The 17,172-nt window shown below is 42.8% G+C and overlaps 1 protein-coding gene across 16 annotated transcripts in view; it reads right to left on the bottom strand.

The window, feature by feature from the left end:
* The window catches only part of dab1a (DAB adaptor protein 1a), a 330,333-nt gene that overhangs the window by 19,720 nt on the left and 293,441 nt on the right, over positions 1 to 17,172 (bottom strand). For 6 of the 16 annotated variants that reach the window (XM_074636001.1, XM_074636002.1, XM_074636000.1 and 3 more), the window contains 4 exons: positions 12,019 to 12,138; positions 10,126 to 10,164; positions 9,647 to 9,709; positions 6,521 to 6,574 (listed from right to left, as the gene is read on the bottom strand). In XM_074636001.1, coding sequence (XP_074492102.1) covers positions 6,521 to 6,574; positions 9,647 to 9,709; positions 10,126 to 10,164; positions 12,019 to 12,138 — 276 coding nt within the window. The remainder of the gene's footprint in view (positions 1 to 6,520; positions 6,575 to 9,646; positions 9,710 to 10,125; positions 10,165 to 12,018; positions 12,139 to 17,172) is intronic. The other 10 variants (XM_074636006.1, XM_074636008.1, XM_074636014.1 and 7 more) reach the window with 3 other exon arrangements.

The raw sequence follows: 17,172 nt of genomic DNA, 5'->3' as shown, positions 1-17,172 counted from the left end.
GTGGGATGAAAATGCACTCACACTTATTAGTTGTGTTTCATACACTCAGAGAGGTTTGGGACAGAGAGGATCGAGGTGAAATGAGGGGAATAAGATGGTCTGCAGGTGTTACAGTCACAAATCACACACACCACACATTCAGGCACAGAGCAAGGTTCTTCTTGCCAGACTCAGAGCCCAAGTGAAGATTTGAAAAGGTTTAAAGCTCATCCCTACCTTTAGTCTATACTACAGCACTGAGCTGGGGTTTAAACCCCCCTTTGTGTTTCTGTAAAGCCTGCTCCCCTGTGTCAGGAACCACAGTGTGAGACAGATAGATAGACAGGCACAGTAAGGAAGCTGGATTAACTAACATGCTGTATGTGAGAGGGAGTATATGTTACATTATAGCAAACAGGAAGAGCTTCCTTCCTGCTGGCTTGCTCTAGCTGGCTCTCCATCAAAGTGAATTACAATCTAAAAATTACAGAAGAAATCCAGCGTTATATTATCCGTTCATAATCTGCAACAAATCCCATGAAATGAAAGCCAAAAGTTAATTCATCCTACTGTGCCATCATGCTTCTAAACTATGCTAAAAACACATATAAGAGCCATACTGGTGTACTTGTGCATGTATTTTGCAGCCGCCACTGAATAATCTGACTGTACAAACAACGTCCAATATGTTTTTTTTCAGCAGAATGATGATGCCAGACCTTTCGCCAGCACTGGCACTGACACATAATGTGCAGATTGGTCTGGCAAAGCGAGAGTACAATATTGCTGAGTGTATTCTTTTCTTTGGATGAAAGCATGAAGTATGGGCGTCATTAGCTGATGCTGAAGAACAAGAACAGCTTGCCCCAATACTAATCAGCTCTGGAAATATTGTCCATTTTTTCAACGGGGTTGTTTTTCTTTCTGAAACCTCGAACTCATAATGGCTCATTTAAATCCAACTGATGAAATGTAACTGATCTTTTTGGGACATTAAAATGTACCTGACTATCTACTCGATGAAAGCTTCAGTCTGCTGCCCACTTTCTTCTATCCCTCTCCGTCCATCTCTCTCTCTTTCTCTCTCTTGCCCTGCCAATTATCCTTCTGTGCCCATTATACACTCTCGCCATCTCTTTGCCCAGCCCTTTATCTTTATCAGTGCAGCCGCCACCTATCAATTAGCCATCTCCAGGGAAACAGTAATTACCTGTGCACATGTGTTCTGCATACAATTATCGCAGCCCCTTTAATTAACGCCACCTTGCTGATCCCCTACCGGCTGACTGATCACACTGGCACACGGTCGAAAGCGCTGCTGAACTCGATTGTCACATGCAAACACACACAGACACACACCGACTCACAACTCTGAACAAAACACAACCAGGCTATGGACATTTTGCTCTTCCTTTAAGTCATTTTCTCGGTCACTCTTTCCCACACGGACACTAAAACCCACAGCCACACACATGCACACTGAGGCCCTGATCAGACAGAGTGCGTTATAGTAATTGTTTTCAACGAGAGTGAAGCGTTTTGCGTGCTGGTTTTGTGTTGCTGAGCGGCTCACATTTTTTCCGCTCTTTGCTCCTTGCGTTTTCACAGCTCATTGGAAAAAAATGAAACTTCTTCTTATTTAGTGTTTATTGGCAGTTGGCAACCCAGCTTAGAGGTGCATTACTGCCACCGAGTGGACTGGAGTTCCTACACTCTCATTCTTGGGATCTCTCATAATCTTTTAAAAGTTTAAAAATAGGCGATAGACTCCTTTCCCATTGCAAGAATACCATGCCACTGCACTGGCCATTCTGTTGTTTTTCCCTGGTGTGTCACATTCACCCGAAACAGGGTTAGTAAACAGTAAAACATGTAACAAGGTTACTCATTCAGTCTCCAGTTCAAACACTCAAACCAGAGGTGGTGATTGTTGGAACAGTGGAAAGACTAACTAAGACAGTTTCTCTCCCTTTAAGTCATTTTCTCGGTCACTATTTCACACACGGACGCGAGAACCTACAGCTACACACGTGCACACTTAAGTCCTGGTCACACAGAGCACGTTTTAGCAGGCGGAGCTGTTTTTGTGTAATTGCTTTCAATGAGAGCAAAGTGTTTTACGCGCTGCTTTTGCATTGCTGAAGCCCTAACGTTTTTCTGCTCTATGCGCCTCGCGTTTTTGCAGGACTGTCCTGAAAACCCCAAGCTGAAAAAAATTCAACTTGGAGCGGAAAAGCGCCCCACGTCATTAGCTTTTTTTTCCTCATTTTTGGTGACTTTTGCTGGATATCCGGAGCTAAATGACTTTACTAAACGTAGTTACCATGATCTGAACAGAAAACTGCAGTAGGCAAATTAGTGCGGTACTTGAGATTTTGGGTAATTTGTTTTCCTATAAGTTAGCGCGCATTTCACGGTTTGTGTTACGCTAAGGTTAGCACTCATTCAGTGGTTGCCTAGCAACAACAACAACAAAAAATAAAAAAGACGCAGCAAACTTCAAAAAATACTCTGTCTGATCGGGCAACAGAAAGGCAGTGTGCGGTGCGCCTCACGTTTTCCACCTGCACAATGCGGTCCGTCTGGTCAGGGCCTAATTTAATGCAACCTTTATCTAAACGAGGAAACTAGGCCAATTAAGACACACATTTTAATTTGCAGTAATGCCCCTCTTATATGGGTCATATATGATGATATATCATATCATGTATCATACTAATCCAATGTTTGGACAGAGTTGATGTGTTGAGGTAATATGTTGACCTCTTCATGTGGACTCTGAGGGCTTCTGTTGATTCAACACACTCTACGGGGTCAAAGGGTCAGTAGACTGAAATGGCCTTATGTGTGTGTCTGTCTCTGTTTTATTGATTTAGTAAACAACAGAAGCGATTGCTTTAGACAGGAGGTCGCATTTCTGCCTGTGCTATCATTCCATCCCAGGCGTAGTGTGTGCAATGATCTCATCTAACACTACCGTCCACTGTTAATCCTTCTCCTGAGAAAACAATGAACCTCTCCTGCCAATGAAACACACAGTAAATCCACCTTAAAGAACATCGGTCAGATAAACGCTGCTGCCTCTGGTCCCTCCCCGACTCAGTAAGGTTACAACAGGAACTGCTGCTGCGTTCACGCCATGTTGGCTGAACAGCAAGAATAAGAAAACATCCAGCTGATAAGAGTTAACGCATTATTTAAAGATCGTTATCACCAGCGTATTATTTATAAACTCATAAGCTCTCAAATTTAGAGATTTGGTGGACTTTAAAACGGCACAATTTATGTAGAAAGTAAAAAATAAGATGCTAACAGACTGTATCCAGAAGTTGTTATAAATTAATGAGCCCAAAATGAGAACTAAAAAACAAAGATAGAACAAATGCAAAACAAAGAGTTAATTTAGATTTCTAAAAAATATTTTAAAATAAGATGATTAATAAATATAAAACTGAGGTATAAACACTAGTGTGTCATCTTTATTTGGGACTGTTTGAGTGTATACATTAGACACACATTTGTGTGTATACATTTAATAATAATTATTAAATAATTAAAGTAAAAGCCTACACCTTTTCAGTCAGGATAAACTTGCTTTAGTTTAGACATGCAACAATTAATTAATTAATTGATTAGTCGTCAACTATTAAATTGATTGACAACTATTTTGATAATTGATTAATTGTTTTTTAAGGGAAAAAAGTCTAAATTCTCTTAATGCAGCTCGTTAAACGTGACTATTTTCTGGTTTCTTTACTCCTCTATGACAGTAAACTGAATATCTTTGAGTTGTGGACAAAACAAGACATTTGAGGACGTCATCTTGGGGTTTGGGAAACACTGATCGACATTTTTCACCATTTTCTGACATTTTATAGATCAAACAACGAATCGTTTAATTTATTATTTAATTAAAATAATAATATAAAATAATTTGTCACTACAGTATTTCAAATGTAATGACATGTATTATGTTTATTTTCATAGGTGTATTTGATTATAAGTTGAAAATGACAAATAAACAAAAAAAAATAAAAAAATAAAAATGCAAGCCCTGAAGTCACTCCATATAAACACTAATGCTGCCTAAATGTGTTAAGAAGTTAAACTATAACATAAACTAACTCATCATTTGCAGCAATTTCAACATCAGTTTTTTGACACTTCTGTAGTTCTTTCCACTAAACGTGAGATATCGTAGCAATCAGAAATGTCTCCTTGAGGCTGCTCATATAATAAAAATATGATGTGAATTTTGACTTCTGATGGAAAAGACCTGCTGTGACATCACTGCAACATGCAACCCCCAGAGAGAGCAGCACAGCAGCAGTTTGTCTGCCCTCTGTGAGTCTGGATATTTATCTTAAAACCAACATAAATCATATTCAAATTAACAATACGAGCCGTCAACCACAAAATACATTCTTAAATGTCTATGATCCGTTTATATCGTCTATGATCCAGGGCTGTATTTTACTCCCTGTGACTGACTGGGAAGCTTGAATTCGCTTTATTTAAACCAGAATGGACGACTAGTCCAATTGGTTGCACGACAAGAGAGAAATATTGGATGTGCTCACGTTCAGACACCTGCCAACACAAAGGCAATCCAAATAGCAGCATGTGTTGTGGGCTGGGTGAGGAGAGAACAGAAATACCATGGTGCCTGTAAGCTTCTTACCAAAGCTGGGGATAATGCGCAGCCAGGAAACAGCGAGACTGATTCCAAGTCTACCAAAAATTCATAGAGTGGGATTGTGACTGCCAGTAGCGACGTGTCGACTCGTGGAGGAGTCCAGTTTTAGCAGTTTAAGGATAAAAAAATAAAACACTGCAGGGGGAATACATATGGAGCTGGTGGGCTCTGAGGGAATACTGATCTACAGACCAGCAACATGGGATGAAGTGTTCACATACAAATGCACATATACAACCTCACATCCACACACACAGCCTGGTTATCGGGAGTGTGAAGATTTTAGCGGATTAAATCAGGCAACAATATAACCAGCATCTTTATAGGCAGATAAAAAGAGCAGCTGAGTTATAGTGCAGCAGCCTGACAGTGGTCAAGGTCATCTTTCATGAGAACCACTGGCAGTGTGAGGCAATAACGGGGAGCTTACAGAAATAACACACAGCAATATACATTTACACTCTTACTCATATGCATGAACATCCTGGTATATAGATTCAGAATATATGAGGCCATGCACATTTAAAGTCAGACACATAATTTATATCCATTAAAGGAAAGATGACAGTGACAGAACGTGTTGTTCAGCGCAATCTGGGATAAGGTCATGCAGGTTTGCAGCTGGATTCACCGCTGGCAAACCACAGCCAGGCATGCTTCATCAAGCACATTCACACACGGTATCCCAGTTAACCATTAAAGGGATAGTTCGGGTGTTTTGAAGTGGGGTTGTGTGCGGTACTTATCCATAGTCAGTAGATGGCGGTCGGCACGCCCCCAGTTTTGGAGAAACAGACAGGAGTAGCAGCACAGGAGCAAAGTAATGTACTGCTGTGGACGGGGGCAGCAGCAAAACGGATTTAAGACACCTACAAAAATCAATATCAGTTTAAGTGTACACTTTATTTAGAATATTTTCACCGCTTTTTGCTTCCCGTGAGACAGCTATATAGTCTGCGTTTCTGATGGGGAACTGAAGCTGTTGCTCTCTTCAAAGCCACCAGACTCCATTGAAAAAAACAGTAATTTTACCTCACAGAACACAGGAGTTGCTGGTTTACCGCTGCCTCAATCGGTTAGTTTGTTTGTGTTATTGTGTGACTTTGGTGATTTAAAGGGTTAGTTCAGAATCACCAAGGTCACACAATAATACAAACAAACTTACCGATCGAGGCAGCGGTAAACCAGCAACTACTGTGTTCTGTGAGGTAAAATTACTGTTTTTTTCCAATGGAGTCTGGTGGGTTTGAAGAGAGCATAGATAATGGCTTCAGTTTCCCGTCGGAAAGGGCTGTCTGACAGCGAGGTAAAGCGGTGAAAATATTTAAAATATGGCATAAACTTAAACCGATATTGATTTTTTTAGGTGTCAAAATCCGTGTTGCTGCTGTCTCCGTCCACAACAGTACATTACTTTGCTCCCGTGCTGGTACTCCTGTCTGTTTCTCCAAACTGGGGGCGTGCCGACCGCCATCTACTGTAGGTAATACACTGACTATGAATAAGCACCTCATACAACCCCACTTCAAAACACCCAAACTATCCCTTTAAAGAGCAGGCACCACAGAGCACAAGGAGAAAGGGCACCAGCCACCACAGCTACAGCACAAGCAGAGGAGTAGCACAGCAACACTGCACAAGAGCACTGGGTCCCAGCAAACCTCTCAGGGAAACATTAAGTACACAGAGAGATGTTAACAGGAAGTAGAATCATCACTGCACAATTAGAGCTTCACGAGGCTCGGGCACCGGAGGGAAAGGCTTTACGCTGGAGCAGCTGAGAGGTTTGTCTGAGAGGGGGAGGCAGGCTGAGGCGGGTGGTGGGACAAACACACGGTCACTCACTGGGTGTCGCTTTGGGACGTCATAGACTCCTTCCTTCTGCTGACTGGTGGGAACCTACACAACCAGCCAATAGAGTCAGAGAACAAGCCAGGAGAGCCTCTTACCTCTGGTTTAACTAAACAGTAGCTGTGTTTCCATTCAATTGCAAAGCGAATTTTAAGCCAACTTTTGAACTGTCGCAAAAAAAGAAAGAAAAAGGTTTCCATCAACTGGTTTGGCGGTATTATTGCTAATTGCAAATTTGTTTTAACGCCACAAACTTCTTTAACGCAACTTAAGATTTAGTCCGGCCACTATTCAAACTTTCGGAGGTTGTAGCGGGGATCAGTTTTATAGCTAGAGAGAATAAACATCATCATATGAAAGTAGAAAACCTGAGGAATCCAGCGAGGAAAAACTGGCATGGTCATTTTCAAAGGGGTCCCTTGATCTCTGACCTCCAGATGTGTGAATGTAAATGGGTTCTATGGGTACCCACGAGTCTCCCCTTTACAGACATGCCCACTTTATGATAATCACATGCAGTTTGGGGCAAGTCATAGTCAAGTCAGCACACTGACACACTGACAGCTGTTGTTGCCTGTTGGGCTGCAGTTTGCCATGTTATGATTTGAGCATATTGTTTTATGCTAAATGCAGTACCTGTGAGGGTTTCTGGACAATATTTGTCATTGTTTTGTGTTGTTAATTGATTTCCAATAATAAATATAAACATACATTTGCATAAAGCAGCATATTTGTCCACCCCCACGTTGATAAGAGTATTACATATTTGACAAATCTCCCTTTAAGGTACATTTTGAACAGATAGAAAATGTGCGATTAATTTGCGATAATCACAATTAACTATGGACAATAATGCGATATTAAATAATAAAAAAAAAAGAAAATAAATTGACATCCCTAATGAATAAATATCTGAGAAGACGCTGACAGCAGAAACAACTGATCAGTTATGTGAGTTAAATGTTCGCTACGTCACAATTTAATCTAGCGTTTAGCGCATCGACTCTTTTTCGATAAACGTAAAAATCACTTTAAGTGAGCATAAAAGCTTTTTTTTTTTGCAATTGAGGACGTTTTATTGAATATTGTCGTTTCCATACAGCTCTTCTAATATATAGCGATACTTCAAAAATGTGCATAAAAATACGTGAATGGAAACATGGCTATTGAAACTTGACACAGTTACAGCACTGCGACACACTGAGTGCCAAGACAAAACCCTGAAACCTGGCCCCTCAGGAGTCAAATCAATCACTGGTAGAGAGTGTGTGTGTGTGTGTGTGTGTGTGTGTGTGTGTGTGTGTGTGTGTATAATCAGAATTAAAATCTGTGGAGTGAGAACTCATCTACGAGGCTAATCAGTCGACTATCGGCCTGCGGTGATGCTCTCTCTCTCTCCCTCTCTCTTCCTAATAAAGAATGGATAAGGCTGCTTATCACACTCACAGACATGTAATAACTCAGATTGTCACACATGGAGACATGTAATATCTTCATGTCACACAGGCTGATAGATTTGACAGTGTGTGCGCCATGAGGAGACACAATGAGCACTGATATGTATGAATCCTGGGATTCCTACGGAGCTTTTGTTTCTCCTTCAGTGACACAAAACAAAGTTTTATTCTTCCCTAGTTGGATGTGCCCTAATCAGTAAATGAAAAATAGCGCTGATGAAGGATGTGGATATCTATCTAGCGCAGCCTGTCTCATTCTTTCTCCTCCTCTGGATGCCTTGTTACTTCTTTCACATGTTTATTTCCAGAAGCTGTCATCTTTATTCATACATTAGTTCCTCTGTGGCTGGAGGCTGGCTGAGGCTCACGTTTCTTACGCCTGATGTTGTTTCGTGTGTGTATGTGTGTGTGTGTGTGTGTGTGTGTGTGTGTGTGTGTGTGTGTGTGTGTTTGTGCGCGCGCCGTCTATTTTCAATCCATTTTATTTAAAGATCAAACGAGAGGCTGGTGATTAATCTTTCTTTCCCCCGCTTTCTTTCATCTCCTCGGGAAAAAAAGAGGGAGGGGAGGAGAGAAAAGGAGGAGGGGTCCGCCTTCACTTCCACACGGGCCAGGAATAACCTCCACATCCCCTCCATGCACACCTTACCCTCCCCCTCTCCATCCCTCCGAGGTCTACCCACGCCTCTGAGGAGTGCACCCAAAGAAAGGCTCGTCTCCCTGAGGTAGCTAGCTCTAGCTGTCGGGGGCCCTCTGGAGAGGGTTGTCTGGATGTTCGGCTCTGATTCTTACTCTCTTTGATTTCCTGTATGTTCATTTTTATGTGTGAAATGTCTGGTACCTATTGGCAAGCAAATGGAAGATTAAATCGCTTTTATTTAAACTAGGGCTGTCAAAGTTAACACGATAATTACGCAAATTAGTTTTAACACCACTAATTTCTTTAACACATTAACGCAACTTATGTTTTTTGAGGTTGTAGCGGGCTCGGCTTTGAATCTAGAGCAAAGATACTGGTGTCATATGAAGTTAGAAAACCTAAGGAATCCATTGGTACCAACCATGTCATACTAGCTTGTCTCGAAGGAGGTTAAATAACGCTCCAAACTCCAAACTCAGCAAGGTCATTTGTCATTTTTAAAAGGGGTCCCTTGACCTCTGACCTCCAGATATGTGAATGTAAATGGGTTCTATGGGTACCCACGAGTCTCCCCTTTACAGACATGCCCACTTTATGATAATCACATGCAGTTTGGGGGAAGTTATAGTCAAGTCAGCACACTGACACACTGACAGCTGTTGTTGCCTGTTGGGCTGCAGTTTGCCATGTTATGATTTGAGCATATTTTGTATGCTAAATACAGTAACTGTGAGGGTTTCTGGACAATATTTGTCATTGTTTTGTGTTGTGTTGATTTCCAATAGTACATATATTTGCATAAAGCAGCATGTTTGCCCACTTCCATGTTGATAAGAGTATTAAATACTTGACAAATCTCCCTTTAAGGTACATTTTGAACAGATAAAAAGTGTGCGATGAACTATTTTAATCGATTGACAGCCCTAATTTAAACACTTTCAAGAGCTGTTCTTAGCTTAACCACAGCGGACTACAAGAACATAACTGAGACACAAGCAGCAGACAAGACGAGCTTGTGAGTACCTGATAAATGCTCTCTTCTGATTGGTCACGGATGGGCTCGTGTCCCGCCTCAAACACAATGTACTACAACGTCAGCAGCGGAGGGAGGGAGGAGAAGAGAGAAAACAAGAAGCAGGAGAGAAAGTGGAAGATAAAGAAAATTGAGAGAAGAGTGGTGAAACTGCAGAGGTGATTAGTCAAACAGCATTGTCATTCAAAAAAAAGCAGTTGAAGAATAGATCCGGAGGAGAATTTAAGGAGCAAAGTTTACCGAAGCAGCTGAGAAAAGACATCTTTTCAGCTAATCATGCACCCCGACTGGCAGACATGCACACAAGACCCACGGTCGCACATATTTGAGAGTCTCCTCCTGTTGTTGACCCTCCAAACTGTAACACACACTGTAACCACAGTCTCCCCACAGTGCCCACAGAGAGAGAGGAGCAAGCTGACCAGAATGCAGCAGGTGACAGCAGCGATGTGATTGGTCAGGAAGTTACCTGGTAGACCGGGTCCTCCAGATCCTCCTCCAGTATTGTCTGCAGATGAGCGGCGGCCGGGAAAAAGAGGGAGAAATCACACGGGGAGAAAAGAGGAGCAGAGGGGGGAGAAGACAGAGGAGAGGGGAGAGGCGGAGAGTTAAGCCGGTGGAGTAGAAAGAGTAGGCGGAAAAGCACAGCAAGACATGGCAGCTTCCCAGCATTCAGATAATCATTTGGCAATCATCAGAGAGAGGCAGAGAGACAGAGAGATAAAGAGAAATTAAACAGGAGATGCAGAGAAGACAGAACAGAGGAAGGTGAAATAAGCACAATGGGCAGATGGTGCGACTGATGAAACCTGAAAGTGGGCGCTCCGCATGTCATTCGCTGGCTTTCATTTTTGTTCAAGTCTTACTTGACTTGTCTGTCAAGAGTCTCTCAGATGAAGCTCATCATGGCAGATGATTAAGGTGAGGTTAGCTAGAATTACCGCCTCGCTGTTGTGTGCCTCCGCCAACAGGTCAAGTTGCAGTTTACATCCAAGTCTGTCCAAAATGTCATCGCTTCATTAGATATGTGTGTGAAATTGTCTTTATTAGCATATTAATTCTAGAGTGGACGTCTGTGCCAAAATAGAATAAATTCACTCAAGGTGTTCCTGAGATATCGCCTGCACGAGAATGGTATGGATGGATGGATGGATGGATGGACAACCCGAAGACATAATGCCTCCGGCCACGGCTGTCACCGGCGTGGAGGCATAAAAAAGGAGAAAAACAGAGCATGCAGGGCTGCACGATATATCATTTCAGCATCGACATTGTGATGTGTGTATGGGCCACAGTCACATTGTAGGACGTGTGATCGCAACTTAACTCAAACACGTCATGCTATAACTTTTTTGCTGCTTGACACAACATCCGGTGTTTCCCATTAATTACCATAGACTATATCTAAAGATGGACGACATGACAGCTCCTCAAATGTGAAGCCAAAACATCTGGATCGCCCCCTGGTGGCTGGTTGAAGTATAGGTCATAAAGCCCGCCTCCTCCATGTTAGTGGATGGGACATGGGCCAAACTAAAAAGTCAAAGTCACGTCAAATACATTTTTTCCAAAGTTGGTTTCTGTCATTTTAAGCAGTTCTTATCACGCTGATGTTTGTTCAAGTGCTTATTTTTCTGATAAGTTTGGTTTTAATTAGTTATTTGATGCTATAAAAAGGGGGCGAGATGTCATGATTGGCAGCTGTGAGTCTCTCTAGCTGACGAGCTGCTCGCAATTGGTCCAAGCAGGTAACCTCGATGACGCAGCTCCACTGCCCGATCAGACGGCAGCTCCCGTATACGGGATATTTTGGCTTCATTTCTGTACAGCGGGAGGAAGTGGAGACGCGTTGTCCATCTTTATATACAGCCTATGTTAATTACAGTCTTGGCAGGCCCTCCCCAGTTGCATAATGACACTTTGCAATCTGCCCCGGGGGATTCAACTCGGCGGGTTAGAGACGGCCGCTCGGTGTGGGCGGCTATAGTAGGTTGGCTAGAAAAGGCCTGGGGTGCTGTAAAGCTCACAGCTCCGACCGTGAGCTTTACAGGCCCCCTCGCCTGGACCTCGCTGCTTCCCGGGGCCGTGGACTTAATGCTCGCTGCGCCCTCTTACCCTGCAGGGAGGGACGGGGCCCCCGGCACGACTGTCAACCGGGGCGGACTGTCCTCAGTGCGAAGGATCTGTGGCAATGTCGGGAAGAACTCACCCAACACTGCTCTCAAAGTGCACCAGATGGATGCATTTCACTTTAACATGTAGCCTACAAAATTTAAAGTGAATATTGCATATGCGGTGTCAGTTTTTTTTCTAATAGGGTGCAGCCTTAAGAGCTGCTATAACAGAGAGCTGGTGAGTGTACCTGGTAGACCGCCTGCTCACACTGCTTGTCTTTCTGGGCCTTCTTCTCCATCTCCTCTCTCTGCTTTATCTCATAGATGAGCTGGAACAAGTCCCGCAGGTCCAGGATCACCGGCTCAGCCTGGGAAAGATAAGGACACATTATACACCCGCAGACACACACAGCATTGATCGGAGCTCATGAATTACAGCCATGCCTGCCCGCTTATTCTAGTTATGTGGCCATTAATGTTGGCTGAACCTGCGCTACCTCATGACAGGAGATTAAGGCCATGGTCAGACCAACATTAGCATTGTAACAAAAACATTATCTGCTCATTCATTCTCATTTCAGTGAGAGACCACTGCAGCAGCGACGCAGAGGGCTGCAGCAAAAAAAAGTTTAGCCTGGTTCAACCGCTGCGTTGGTTTATCAAATGCAAGCGCACTTGGTATATTTCTGGTCAGTAACTTTGTAATGTGAATGGCCTATATCTACTGAGACTAAGACCACGGACAACTTGTTGTTGCTATGATCTTTTCTCAGAATTGTAAAATGCTGCTGTGCAGTGTTTCAGGCTGTGTCTGAAATCATTCACTACTCCCTACTCACTATCCAGGGAGTTCTATATGGAGGACTATATAGTGAGCTCATCTGCAAAATGAAACAACACTTTTGGACACTACTCGGGTCATTTTCTCTGCGCCGTTAATTCCGTCATTACAACGTGCCAGATCAACATCAGCTGGCAGACCATCCATGATGAATACCCACATGTATTTTTGTGTTAAATATATATTGTAAGCTATTTTGTTATGTTGCCTCTTAGCAAAATGCTCTAAGTTCCCTCTGGTAAGCAGTGATGCAGCGTATATATGTCTAGGGATTTTATTGTGAAAGGTAAAAACGGAAGGAGTAAAGCGGTGATGCGCTGCCGTCTGTCGTTGTGGCAGTTGTAGCGTATTTTCCTCCATCACGCTGCTCTCTCTCCTCTCATCCATCTGCAATTTTTCCTTCAGCGCAACGCATGATGGTATAGTTATATGTATATTATAGTAGTAGTCATATAGTTATAGTAGATGGTAGTGCCTGTTTAGTGACCATTGTTGTCCACTATTATTCACAATGCATTGTGAGATACTTTGAGTCCACTATATACTGTAGGGTTTAAAAATTCTCACTATACATTCAGATAGCACTGCAAAATGGTGTCACAGCCTTAGTGTCTGATCAGCTTCAAGCCCTCAGGAAGAGCGCTGGTCGTTGATGCCAATTTACATAGTGGCCAAGCGGCGGTACTACAACTTCCGTGTCCGTCACGTGATGCCATTGGGCCCAAAAATACTTTTTCCCATAGGCTTAGATTGGGAAAGAGACGTCTGTAACTCAGCGGATTATTTTTTTGTGGTAAATAAACCTCTCAGTATGAACACTAATAGTCCTTATTTAAATCATTAGGTACTAAAAGTTTTAAAACGCACTAAAAGCTGAATCCAGAGTTATTTCCCTTCCTCCGTTCATGTGAATGAGACCCAAACCGACGCTGGCCAAGCCGTGACGACAGCGTGACGACAGCGTGACGACAGCGTGACGACAGCGTGACGACAGTGTGTAGACAGCGTGACGACAGCGTGACGACAGCGTGACGTGACGACAGCGTGACGTGACGACAGCGTGACGTGACGACAGCGTGACGACTGTGACGCCGTGACCGAGCAGACACTACTGCGTCTGCTCTATGGGCCCAATGGATGCGGAAGATCGCCGGAAGATCTTCAGGGTACTTTTCAAATTGGAAGTCGAGCCATTTTGGCTTCATGTGCCACTGAGCAACTTTCATAGGAATGAACGGGAGCCTCCAACGCCGTATCCAGTTCTCTTCATGATTAGCCTTCAATCTACTCAAACTACGACTCACACTAAACTTCCTGCATCATATTTCATCTCCCCACCTGCAACGTGCCCCGACAGAAAAGACCATTACTTTTTTTCTAATTTAGGGCTCAGGCAGGATGAGTCATAGTAGATAGATACCTAATTGGGTTTCTGACAGCTGATTATGGATGATTCCATTAGGCCACCAGCCGAAAACAAAATGGCAGCGAACTGAATTGGACAATTTTGCCAGTTCTGCAATTAGTTTGTCTAAAAATCTTTCATTAAAGGTAACGACGTCTTTGGGACTGATTGTTTTCTGTCCCCCTGTGATTACTTAAACACTGACAAATTATTGCAAGCACTGAAAGTGACTAAACTCAGAAAGACTTTGAATTTCTTAACAAATGGTTCTGCCTGTGATTCCTTCTCCGAGACAGCGACGAGAGCAGACACCAGCCTCTTGTCTTACCTTGTTCCACCTTTCTTGTCAGAGGAGCAAAAGTACAGATGAATAAACGAGTTAGATGACTCACAACTTATAACTCCCGTCACAGCAAAGAGTCTAATATGATTCAGACCGAATCAATTATTGACTGAGGGCTATGCGGAGTGCACACAGAGTTAACCGACCGGAGGCTGCCTCGGATAAAACAGTTCTATTTTAGTGTTGTCTTTCTGCGAGATGTTGGGAGCTCGTGACAGACACACTGGGGTAAACGGTGGCTCCTGCTGAGGCAACACTGAAACATATTGTCACTCTGTCACATTCAGATCCTCTCTACTATTTGACGATACATGCTCTAATCTCCATCTTTTCTTGCCATCTGCCATCGCTCCTTCTCTATCAAAACGTCGAGGTATAAGAGAAGACACAGAGAGCCGAGATGAGCAGTGAATGTTGGAATCGTAAATGCAGAAAGCTTGGAGGAGGATGATCCAGGAGGAGGAGGAGTGGTCATAATGAACCATAGAGATGAGATAACCTCAGTTCAGACATCTTGAATCAGATGATTCATAGCCGACGGCAACAGTGACGAGTGAGTCCAACAAAAAGTAGTAATGAAGACTTTTACTGCAGATTCACTGTTCTATTAAAGTCTGCACTGATCAGGAGTTTTGGTTGAAATCACCCAGAAATATTAATTCAACTGATCAACCATCTAGTCTCCAGGATATCCTGCCACTGAATTTATTAAGAATTTATTTCTTGGTATAATTAATTTCCCTCCATCTGCCTCATCTAAATCAAATTCAGTTAGCCATTTCCAACATTTCCTAAAACAACCTGCAGAGAATGTGCCTGAATATACAGCTTGAGAAAGTATATGCGATTAGAGCTGACTATTTTGATAATCGATAACTTGGTTTTAGTAATTTTTTAAGAAAAAAAAAAGTCAATATTCTCTGATTCCAGCTTCTTAAATGTGAATGTTTTCTGGTTTCTTTACTCCTCTATGACGGTAAACTGAATATCTTTTGAGTTTTGGACAAAACAAGACATTTGAGGACGTCATCTTGGGCTTTTGGAAACAGACATTTTATAAACCAAACTACTAATCGATTAATCGAGAAAATATTCAACAGATTATTCAACAATAAAAATGATCGTAATAGTTGCAGCCCTGTATGCAGCTTTGCTGCGTTGAAACGCCCAATTAGCTTCCACTTCTTATCAATATAAGTTCTTTGGTACCGATCGGGCAAGTGCTAGCGTAGAGTGTAACGTTAGCCAAAGCTAGCATAGTCAGTAATTTAAAAAATAATAATGGTAATATTTTACTCTGGAAAATCCTACCAGTAAAATGGTGACGTGATTTTAACACATTGGTATCGGATCGGTACATGGTAGACTAGTATCCATCCATCCATCCATCTGCAACCGCTTATCCCGTTAGGGGTCGCGGGGGGGCTGGAGCCGATCCCAGCCGACATTGGGCGAAGGCAGGGTACACCCTGGACAGGTCGCCAGTCCATCGCAGGGCTGACACATAGAGACAGACAACCATTCACGCTCACATTCACACCTACGGGCAATTTAGAGTCCACAATTAACCTAACCTGCATGTCTTTGGACTGTGGGAGGAAACCGGAGTACCCGGAGAAAACCCACGCTAACACGGGGAGAACATGCAAACTCCACACAGAAGGGTCCCAAGCCGGATTCGAACCTGCAACCCTCTAGCTGTGAGGCGCCAGTGCTAACCACTGCACCACCGTGCATGTGTATGCACTCCAGAATCGATTTATTTATCTGTAATTGTTGAATCCTGGTGCCAAATGGTGAATTCAGACTCTGGGCTCAGACACATTTGATTGACATCACTGACATTTTGGATGGTTCCACAAATGTTTTGCCACTAAACTAAGCTGGAAAGACTGCACCGAAAACTGTACTGAGAGTAAGTGAGTAAATAGAAAAGATTCCAGAGATGTAATCTCCAGTTGTATTCATAGGAATAAACTGTGTACCCAGAAGTGTTAGCAGAGTGAACACTCTGTCCAGACAAATCCAGACTCACCAGTGACGGCTCAACCACTACATTATTTTTCATTTGCGGTTGCTGTTATGATTCACTCATGGTGGAAACTTTGTTGTAAATTTTTCAAAGAGATCAAAATAAAAGATTTAATAACTGCAGATGTAATAACTTCTTTTAAAAAAGCCAGTGAAAATTTCTAGACCGACACTAAGTAGTCTTTAAACTCTCTGTAGCCTTCCTACAAATTGGATATAAGGTTGATTTCGTAACAAATACATCTATTCATATTAATACTGTAACATTTCTAAAAAGTTATAACAAAGACTGTGATGAACTAAGAGACGGAAGCCTCTCGAACACAATTAGTGAGCTTCCATCTCCACTAAAACTCGCTAAATAAAACACGTCCTTCTTGTGCCGAGACTCCGAGTTGAGTGGTAAGCCAATTACTTTTGAATGTACTCCTAAATTGGCCTTTTTCGGAGCAACCTTAAATCCTCAGTCTTCATGACGGCAGAGACGCTTTGTTAATTCACATCAAAGTGGTTACTTTCCAATTACAGCCTCGGCCTCCTCCATAAGCTGTGAGCCTCATTGTCTGCTCCGCCACCACCAGCGGTCTGAGTGACGGCGGGTTTGAATCCGGAAAATGCGAGTAAAATACAATCGTGACCTTTCCGCGGGCGCACGTCAGGTAAATGACAGCTTAAGGTGACTGATGAGAGCTTAGCCTCGTGCTACGCTGTTAGCATTTCTTTAGCGACATTTTTTTGGAGTGTGGTTGGTGTGAATGTTGAGTCCAGCCTGGTGTGTGTGT

The sequence above is a fragment of the Sebastes fasciatus genome, chromosome 5 (assembly GCF_043250625.1).
Source record: "Sebastes fasciatus isolate fSebFas1 chromosome 5, fSebFas1.pri, whole genome shotgun sequence".
Classification (NCBI taxonomy): Eukaryota; Metazoa; Chordata; class Actinopteri; order Perciformes; family Sebastidae; genus Sebastes; species Sebastes fasciatus.
This window is presented reverse-complemented; position numbering and strand designations above follow the sequence as displayed.